General features: G+C 30.7%; 1 protein-coding gene across 6 annotated transcripts in view; it reads right to left on the reverse strand.

The window, feature by feature from the left end:
- The window catches only part of LOC125073288 (anillin), a 58,594-nt gene extending 47,888 nt beyond the window's left edge, over window positions 1-10,706 (reverse strand). For 5 of the 6 annotated variants that reach the window (XM_047684056.1, XM_047684054.1, XM_047684055.1 and 2 more), the window contains exons 1-6: window positions 10,522-10,706; window positions 9,951-10,431; window positions 8,386-8,502; window positions 7,237-7,412; window positions 6,693-6,821; window positions 5,712-5,789 (exon numbers count right to left, since the gene is read on the reverse strand). In XM_047684056.1, coding sequence (XP_047540012.1) covers window positions 5,712-5,789; window positions 6,693-6,821; window positions 7,237-7,412; window positions 8,386-8,502; window positions 9,951-10,431; window positions 10,522-10,539 — 999 coding nt within the window. In that variant the 5' untranslated portion in view covers window positions 10,540-10,706. The remainder of the gene's footprint in view (window positions 1-5,711; window positions 5,790-6,692; window positions 6,822-7,236; window positions 7,413-8,385; window positions 8,503-9,950; window positions 10,432-10,521) is intronic. The other variant, XM_047684053.1, reaches the window with a different exon arrangement.
- Between the last annotated feature and the right edge of the window lie 309 nt (window positions 10,707-11,015).

Consider the following 11,015-nt stretch of genomic DNA (forward strand, 5'->3'; position numbering starts at 1 on the left):
CATTGATACTATTAGAGTTCAATTATTTTATATACGTACTAGCTGTGCCCGCGACTTCGTACGCGTTTGAATTTAACAAAAAAAAATCGATTGCTGTAGCCTAAGTTACTCCTTATAAGTTACAACATCAGCATTCTGCCAGTGAAAGTCCAAACAAAAATTAAAGAAAAATGTTATATTTGTATATATACTATATATACATAAATATGCATTACAAACAGACACTCCAATTTTATTATATTTAAAAGAAGATAATAATAATAGATAAAGTACGTAATGTGGCAAAACTATGGAATAGCGGTCACAGACCTTCGTTGGCGTACGCAAATCACCTTACTTAGTTTCATTTCATCAAAATCAATCGCTTTAACTTTCATTTAAATTATTAGAAGATGATAATCTTAAATTGTAGCACCGCCTTCATATAACCCTGACTAGCCTTGGTTAGTACTGGACCAGGCATGAAGCCCGCCTTTTGAGCCAACTACACTATTTTAGTCATTTTAGTTTTAAAATAAAAACAAACTTTGTCACAACAGTCTCTTTTAAATGATAAAAACGTAAATACCTTGAAACTTAACACTGCACATAGATTGAATCTCTATAAGGTCAGAAGCGACAAAAAAGCCCCTTCAACGTGTTCTTAAGTTGTCAAGACGGAGTCGTAAAGATAAATACACGAGCCAAAAAAATAAAATAACATCGGATTAAATTCAACGATTGACGTTTCAATACTTATTTATTAACATACGAAACCACGAAACCATTACGGTTATATTTATACCATTTATTTTTCTGTAACTTCTAAATGGCTGGCCCGATTTTGATTATATTGTTGTATGTTGCTCGGTGGTTCAGATCGGATCCGATAGGTGGCGCTGCAATAGGGTTTCAGGATTTCGTTTATCTTATTTCAGACGTACGATGGGACGGACACATAGTCTATACACATATGAGGAGGGAAAATTTGTTTATTTGTAGGCATCTCCGAAATTTATGATCAAATTCTAAAAGATTCTTCACTTCACTTATTATACATGCTTAACGTCGTTTTGTTTATTTATGAATTGTTAAGTTGTTACTCCATTAAAAGTATAGCAATTCGCCTTATTGCCTCCACTGGTGACAGCTGGTTCATTTCTTTGCCACGACGATCAGACTTTTGTTTCAACGAGGAAATGCTGTTAGCATTCTTGCACTATTCCACAAGATCATGATTAATACAGTAACTATTTTAAATTCTTATTTGCATATAGTTAAGGCCTTAAAGTTAATAGATATTTTACTTTAACATGAATACAATAAAACACCTTTTAAAAAAAAATCCAAATATAATTTCTTTATTTATTGTATTGATTGTATGTATTAGTTTTAATATTAACGATAATAATAATACGATTTCAACGACGGATTCGATTCTATTGAAAACAAAAGTATAAACTGTTTCTGTGTATGCAAATGTTTGATACGCAATTTAGATTAGCTGTAAACACGAAACCGACGTATAATTTGTACGCCGCGCGCGCACACCTAAAATTGTCCCATCGTGCGTGAAACTAATCGTGGATTAGACTAACTCGAGTGGAATGGAGCTGTTATTCATACTATATTTTTAATGTTCTTGTGTTTTCGCTGGAACAAGTTTACTGAAGTCTCAAATAATTAAAAAATATATAGGTAGATACATTTAAATATAACTTCTCAAAAAGAAAGAGTTATCTTTATTTAAATATTTATGTAAAATATATCGATATACATACAAAAATAAGAAAAGAAAACATAGTACAGTACCGTGACAACCGTTATTTTTTATAGCTATTAATGAGCTTTAGTGTTGGAAATAAAAAAATTAACATAAGAGTACAAAAATACTATGTCCAATTTAAAAAAAAATCTAAATTCATACATGTCGTCCTCAAAATTTTCAATAATAATTAAAGTCGAATTTAACCACTGGACGAACAACTACTCCCTATAAATTATAATATCTTATATAATACATTACATGTATGAAACGTTGCCGCCACCAAGTCATTTATATATATACAATAAAAAAAACAAAGCTAACAATTCTACTCCACGGATTCTATAATTCTAAGAACGATAATAAAAACGTTAGCAAAGGTCGCGCGCCTAGCCGTACGTACGAACGTACATACGAAGAGCGTACGCAAATCGAAGCTCAGATTTAAAGGGTTACCGAGGTTATATCTTACTCATATATAGACATACATAAATAGGAAAAGATACGAAACACGTAACGTTATATGGTGTCATAAAACTTTCAATAGTTAATATGGCGAACTATAATCACTGGACGAATATTAGTAGATTTAAAAATAAGATGTTAATATATACTTTTAAAATGACGACTTCGATTTTTTTTTATTTCGGTAAGTAGACGTTCAACTGGGCCACATGATGTTAGAGGGTACCCGCTGCCCATAGACTCCGTATTTTTTTTAAATTATTACATAACCAATGCTCCACAAACACAGAAATAACCCTGGGAACTAAGATGTTATGTCCCTTGTGCTCATAGTTCAGTCTCAGTCACCATTTATATCGGAACACAACAGTACTAAGCATTAAGCTTGGCAGTATAATATATAATGTGTAGGTGGTACCTACCCAGTATATAATGTATATAACCTACCCAGACAAAGCCCTACCAGCAAGACCAAAACATATGATGTGTTATTCCTAAGAAGTTTTTATAATCCATTTTATACAACTCACCGCTAGATGGCGCAATAACTTCTAAAATGTTCAAGTAATTGTAATGACTACTATTAGTATATACCTATACACATAAATTCGGTACTTATATAAACATATATACCGACAGGAAAATTTCTGCCATGTTTTGCTAGAATCACATACAATTTATACATAAGAATAATTATTTTTTTTCTTCGTCTTCGACTATAATGTAATGTTTGTGCCTTCAATCCCAGTTTATTAAAAAAATAAACTTTTATCTTTTTTTTAGCTCGTTTATATTTGAAAGTCGAATTTAAATCACGAACTGGAAGCACGTTTAATTATTTTTTTTAAAGGTCAAGTTAAGTTTGTTCGTTAAAGTTTATTTGAGTCGTTTTTTTTTTAAATCATATGTTTATCTCAGCACAGTCTCGTTATCCATACCTTTAAGTGTATCTTATCTTAATTGCGTTAATGTTATTAAAATGCATAATTTTATTACCCGGCAACATTGCAAATGAGTAAAGGACATAGCCAGTTTTGTTCTTTTTCACATATCAAAATGTGGTTAGACAAAAAATCTGTATAAAATAAAGGTAAGGAATGTGAACCTACCGGACATTTATCTGATTATTATATATATATATATGTATTTCAAAATTACGAGGAAGTCTGTTAGCTATTCACGTTTAAAAAGCTGAACCGATTTAGATAAAATTTGGTTTGGAGTTAGTTTAAATCCCGGGGAAGAACATAGGCTACTACTACTTTTTTAATTCACCCCTCGAAGAGGTAAAATAGAGGGGTAAATTTATAGGTAAAGTTTTATAAATTTTGCGTGTGTAAAACCGCAGGTTATTCTGGTATTTAATAAATACACATTTGTTAATTATATCCTACTATAAAAATAAATGTAATCGCATTCAGAACGTTCTTGCTTTAGAATTATTAAAACAACAACTTTTCTCGCGTTAACTAGACATCAAATTACTGTCAGCGATTTAATACAGGTAAAGGGAACAATTTCGTTATTTTTATTTTATTCCGACATAAATAATGAAACAGGCAATAAAATCTGAATATACTTTATTCGAGAACGCTTTTACGAGAATTTTTGAAACGTCATTTTACATAAATGTATTATACGTAAACATACCACCGGTTCGGAATGTAGATTCTACCGATATGAAACGGCAAGAAGCTTTTACCGGCAATAAAAAAATATTCTGGATGTATTATGTGTATTTAAAATTAAACGATACTATTTTTTTCGATTACCGTACAAATTGGCACATGTATTAATTTTTACGAAGGATTTTTATATGTATATCCACTTGTCGTAATTCGACGCTAGATGGCGCTGTCACGCGTCAATTTCTTTACCATTTAACCGATCGCCATTACAATTTGTATATTATAACAGACACGACAACAACTGCCGAGGTTTGCTAATAACATAATAACATCAGCAAGATAACCACAGATACTAAAAAATATTATTACCTTTTAGTGGTTTTTAAGATGAAACGATGCAACTTCGTCACTTACTAACTAATAAAAATTAAAATCCCACCACCCATTTTTGAACCCATTTTGAACCGCCACCCTTACCATTCGTAGGGGCTCATTTGTTAGTCACAATTGAAATAATAATCTTTAAGTAGAACAACTTTGTGATAAATAATAATATATATTATGGTCAAATATGTAAATCACCTTAGACGTGATGTCCTTGATTTTGACTTTTCTTTAAAATCGTTTTAATTATCCTGCTACATATCCTAATTATTTCAGGGCATCTGGCAATTACGATAACTGATGACTACAAATTTTAATTTTACTCCGATCTTTGTTTTGTCAACATTAATTTGTAAGTAGCTTTTGAATATCTATATATCTAGTCTGTTAAAGCTAAACGCGTCGAAATAAAATGGCACACGCACACTAGTAAAATAGTATGACGTTTGGTGAATGTCAAGCGTAGCTGTTACGCACACCATGATAATAAAAATGGCTCATTTGTTTCAGTTATTTTGTAGAGCGACACTATAAATAAAATCTAAGTTAGAAGCTTTGTCTGACATTTTTTTTTTTTAATTTATGACAATAATAACATAGTAGATTTTTGTAGCTATCTTTTAGTTTTTTACTGCAGAGTTACGCATGACTTTGTAATATTTAAGAATAGGGATTTTGCTGCTAAAAAAGCTTCAATTCGCAATCATTAATCCTATAAATATTTCCATTTGTTGATTATATATTATTATTTACACAACTCTGAGGTTAAGTTACATAATAAATTACAATTATTTCGGTACTTGTAGAACAGACGCATCTGTGGTTCTGTATGTTTAATGTCTAATAATTCGTATGTCATATACTTTATAAGCTCTTTTGACCAAACTTCAACAGCAGTTTTAACGGAGGATTTCTTGGGCACTACGCAGAAATCGTAATGTTATAGTTCTCTCAATCCGATAGTAAGCTTTAAAAACTTAAGACTTACTGGTGTAATTATTTGTAATAAATCTACCATACTTTCATTACAACCAGAATTATTTCTATCTTTGCGCACTGGCCGAATACAAAACTAAACTGATCTTAAAAACAGAACAAAAGAAGTGTACTATCAAACACACAACAAACTTCAAAATACCCTTACAGTACCAAATACAAGCCCATCCGTCCCTCTACATAAACATTTAAAAAAGAGTATTAACTTATCTATATGTAAAAAAATATATAGATTCTTGCATCATAGCATAGATCGTCTTTGTTCTACAAGTACAAAGTAATATATATAATCAAAATAAACTTACCTTTGATTCAATTAATTTTAAAATCCTCTATTGATTCTGGCACTTATTTCATAAATAATCTTTTACTTTATCCTTTTATGTAAACATTATCCTAATGTATCTTTTAATAAAATAACAAAAAAAAAAAAAACACTGTACATCCTGAAATAAATACATCACTAACATTTCGTCTTAATACTAAGTACTTACCAGTTCTGCGACAATTTTTCTACCCAATCGTTGACACTCGTTCATAGGTTTCTTGAATGTATTCGAATTGACATTGCTCTGAAAAATAAAGATAGAAAAATGTAAAAAAATATTTAATCATAAAATAAAAACCTACTAGGCAATATCAAAACGACAAGAGTACTGAACTTTAACTTTTAGGAGGCTTTTGATATGATATATCATAACATTAAAACCCACTTGAACCCCCTTACTATATAAATTTAGATAAATGTATATGGTATCTTAAGCAGATGTGAACAATTTAAAATATCATTTAGTATTCATTAGTTTAAGATTATAAAAAATTTATTAAACATCACATTTGAAGATATTAATTAGGTGTGCCTCAGGGTTCAATATAAGACACTATACTATAAACTCTACAATCATGATATTTTAGTTAAATCCGTTTTATAGGAATATTTGACTGACATTACTTAGGTGAACAAATAATAAATATTCTTCAGTATTTGATGTAAGCGATAAATGTATCTGTTTTATGCCTTATATTATTTTAGTAGAATTAGGAGTAATTGATAGTTCCATATGACGATTTTCTGAAGAGAAATATTACCCAAATGAGTATGAGATTTAATCAATCGTGCACAACAGTCCTTAGCATTCCGAGATATTTTGTCTCTCTGAGATACTATACTTTCATTAGAAGTTGACTGTTGATAGAGGATTGTGAGAACTTGAATGCACCACCATGCACACATAGCAATACATGATAGGCTATTTATATTTCATGTTTGGTGATAGCATCTACTAGTTTAGGTATATATGTGGATGTAATAACAGAGGCAAGGGATGTTGGCGGCGCATTGACATTATACAGGATGGTTAATATTTCTTATTTAGACAATGTCAAAGGAGCCAATTTAATCGGATTTTCTATAATGCATAAAAAATGTTCAACGCTTTAAGAAATCGCAATGTACACATAATAAAAACAAATACCTTGTTAGTTTTTGTAGCAGTCTGCAAAACTTTGTTGATATCTTTAATCGAGTGAATTGAAACATCAAGTGTGGAAGCATCTAGCTTCTCGTCTTTGGTTGGATGTGTCTTCTTGGTTTCTGTTGACTGCTGCGAAATATAAAAGAATTTATATATTACTTCGATGGTAGTTCCTGAGATTGGGATATGCACCCCTTTGTAGCATTAGCCCCACACTAACCAGCTTTATGACATAAATGTAGATATTCATCAATACATGGTATAGATCATTCTAAAGTCTTTAATTTGTTTAATTACGTTGTAGAGCTTTGTGCAAGCCCGTCTGGTTAGGTAATACCTACTCATCATATAATCTACCAATACAACAACATGGCAATACTTGGTACTGTTGTGTTCCTGTTTGAAGGGTGAATGAGCCGGTGTAATTACAGGCACGACGGGTAATACAACAACAACATAGTTGCCAAGGTTGGTGACGCATTGGCCATATAAGAAATGGTTCAAATTTCTAATCGCATATCATTCTTTATATAAATCTACTCACATGTGTATGATGTGTCAAATCATCCTCCCAGTTATTAATCTGGTCAGCGAGAGCTGCCAGTCTACCATACTTCTTCCCACCACCTTTCGGTTTAGGAGCTTCTCCGACCAGAGGTGGGGTTGCTAATGTAAACTCCTGCTCAGTTCGATGTATCGGTGAAGATAAATCAGGCTTATCTGGAATATTATGGACAATTAGAAAAATGTATAAAATATCATAACAGACTAGATGATTCGAGTTGCCATGCGATCACATTGAAATAACTTTCAAAAAAACAATGATTCATATAAATATTAATTACTCAATGCTCGTTACTTTTAAGTTTAAAAAAGTAGCCTACATCCTTCCTTGGGGTTCAAGCTTAGGCCAAACCAAATTCCATCAAATTCGGTTCAGTGTTTTTAGCCGTGAAGACGTCACAGACAGACAGAGTTACTTACGCGTTAATAATAATAGTAGAGATTTTTTTTACTAGTAAAAAATATATGTGCTCTTATTAATTCAAGTCAGCGTTTACAGTCTCGCAATCATTACAACAGTTTTATCTAATAAAATTATCTACATAGGAAGCTTTAAAAGTTCATTGTGATATAGAATTTAAAAAAAGACAATATTCTGGTAATAGCTTAAACAGAAATTATAAACTTTAACTAAAGAATAGGAATAAGATCAATGCATATTGCCTTGTATAATTTATGTCACCAAACATCAACGATTCTGACATAAATATTCTCCTAATTATATAATCGCTTTTCAGCATTTAAAACAAAGAGCTGTATAATTAAAGTCAGTGATGCATTTTTAAATATTATATTTAATGTTTATCACTGCGTATAAATACTTTCCGTTGAGCTGTTTCCTTTCAATGTATAGCAGTATATAATGAATGCACATAATTACAACACAACATTTCATTTCTCACTTCAGTACCAATAATAATACAGCCCCAATTCATTTAATAGAGTATTTAGTACTCACACAAACTCAAATTCATTCAATCTATACAGATGCTTAGAAATTAGTAGTTGTGAAGTGAAAGAAAAACTATCACCAGTTTAAAACAGAAAAATCTGGACGAGTTTCTTTTGAAAAATTTTATACCAACTATTAAAGCTTATAGACAATCAGGAAATAATAAAAGAAACTTACCAGAGTACAAATTGCCGAGTCGGTCCAGTCTAGATTTGAAATTGTGACGTAGTCCTGACTTCTCTGTCTTATCATCTGCCATCTCGATAGCTTTCTTTTCTAATTTTGTTGTATCATCTGCAACATTACAATTAACTACTTAGAATTACTCCAGAAAACTTAAACACTTAAAAACTTTAGATATTTTTTAATGTTTTCATCTATGAACCACACAAAGTAAAATGAGTTTTTTGAGTTTAACTTACACAAAAAATAAGTATTAATATTGTCTTTGGTAACCACAAAAAGGAAGTGATTGTCAAGGGTCTTGTAAGTTATTATTTATGTTAACAATTGAATAAACATCATTTGTTAATGCTTCCCAAGAATGCTATCTATAAGTGACTAATATGCAAAATGGTTGGACAGGAAAAACATTAATGTTGTTGACCTTTTGTTTATGCATAGACAGTGTTATTTTTAAATAGGTAAAATTGGTATAATGATCCATTCTTTAATATGTACATAGGTAAATAGTTTTATCAAATAGTTTAACACTTTCATTAAAAACAGATGTTATCCAAAATAAATATAATATAATTTATATATTGAATTAAATATTATTTCTGTAAAGAGTAATTGTAACTCCACAATATTAATTGCAATCTAAATTTAGTGTACAAAATAAATATAAAATTTTCGTCTTTATTATACAGAAATTATTGTTTACAAAGCTAATGGGAAAAATATTTCTAAACATAAACAGAAAGTTTATGTAAGAGTTCACAAAGAAAAATAACTACAATGTATTACATATATTAACACTAGTTAAGACCGTGGCTTTACCTACGTCAAATGTATAAACCCCAAATTTAGCCCCCTCGAGGGGTGAAACAAAAAAATAGCCTACCTCCTTCCTCCAAACATAGTCAAAATTCAAAATTTTATCCAAATTGGTTTAACGAAGCATGGAAAGGTAACAGATAGAGTTACTTTCACATTTATATGTTAATAGGGATGTATAGTACTGCCATATAGGATGACTTATGGCTCAACTCCCTACAACAATGGGTAGTACTAGGATTCAATGTTTTGAATTTAATCAAAATAAATTAACATTTTATAATATAATTAGCTGCGTGTCCCGACTTTGTCCAGGTGGAATAAGACTTTTATTTAACCCCCGATTGCAGAGTAACCAATCAAAACCTTTAAAGTATCCACTCGCATACACTTAAAAATTCATCCCAATCCAACGATTTAGGGGAGTTTCAGTTACATAGATGTATACAATTTTTATTTATATTTGTAATAAAAAAAAAAACAAGTTGTTTTTTTTATTAAAAATAAATTAATTAATATGATTACTTTGTATGTGGTGAAACTGAAGGTTACAAGTTAAAAGCAATAATATATAATGAACATAATTACAAAATACATTGTGTATGCAATAAATGCCATACTCTGGAATAAAATACTGTAAAATAAAATTAAGACTAAAAGTGATTCTATATAACTTTGCCAAATCAAAGTTTTGTTGCCAAAGTTGAGCTTTAGTATTGCTAGTAAGTGTAATGAAACCTTACCTTCTATTTCTTGAATAACAACATTGTTCCCTCGATCAGCTGTTGTATCATACACAATGCTGATTGGGGCATCTCTCTCCTCAACCTGTACTTCAATCTGAATGTCATTCCTATGGGAAATATTTATCTCCACAGACACGTCTGAATTCCGACGATTAAGACTGCTTCGTTTGGGACTTTTGAACTCTTTTTTTGTGACTACGATATCATTACGGACTCTTTGCGGCGTCGCTACTAATGTTTGATCAGATTTTTGTATAACTTTCTTTATAACAGGCGCGTCGTAATTAATTGGTTCCTTTATAGACTTTTTGGGAGACGAAATGGATTCCCTTGTGTTTTTTATAGGTGATTTAATTGGTGACGCTTGATTTTTAATAATGTTTTCTGTCAACGGTTTCCGTTTTGGAACCGATTGTCCGGAATTAGCCAGTTTCTGGTCGATTTTTTCTTGCCTCGCACGCGCTCTTTCTAACATACGCTGTAATAGATAGTTAATAACTTTATCAGTTATCCTTTATATAAAATTTCAAGTTACGATGGCGGTTAAGGAAACTTGATCCAAACCTACCTGAGTGAAAGGATCCATATTTTTATATTGAATGCGTTTAAAATGAAATACACAATATCACACATAAATCATAACTCCACTGCAATATTAATAATCTCCGAACAATACTCAATAAAAATGCACAAAAATATTTAATGAGACAAATTCCAACACAAATTCATCCGTTGAAACTGAAAGTTTGACATTATCAACAAACCGAAATTTTTGAATTAACTCGATACTCTATGGATAGAAGTTGGAGGGAGGGAGCAGAGCGTAACTTAACTTTGTCATAGACACAGAGTGTATATGCAACAAAAAAATAGAAACGTTTAACATTTAAATTACATTTTTATATTTGATTTCTAATCTTGGTTACTTTTTATAAATTTGTATAGTTAAGTATGTATAAATTTACACTATATCAATAGAAGTATACGTGAATATTGTGAAATAACAAAACAAAAATGGGAATGTACACTATTTTTTATGACTTTATTTAGATACTTTTTGAT

The sequence above is a fragment of the Vanessa atalanta genome, chromosome 24 (genome assembly GCF_905147765.1).
Source record: "Vanessa atalanta chromosome 24, ilVanAtal1.2, whole genome shotgun sequence".
NCBI lineage: Eukaryota > Metazoa > Arthropoda > Insecta > Lepidoptera > Nymphalidae > Vanessa > Vanessa atalanta.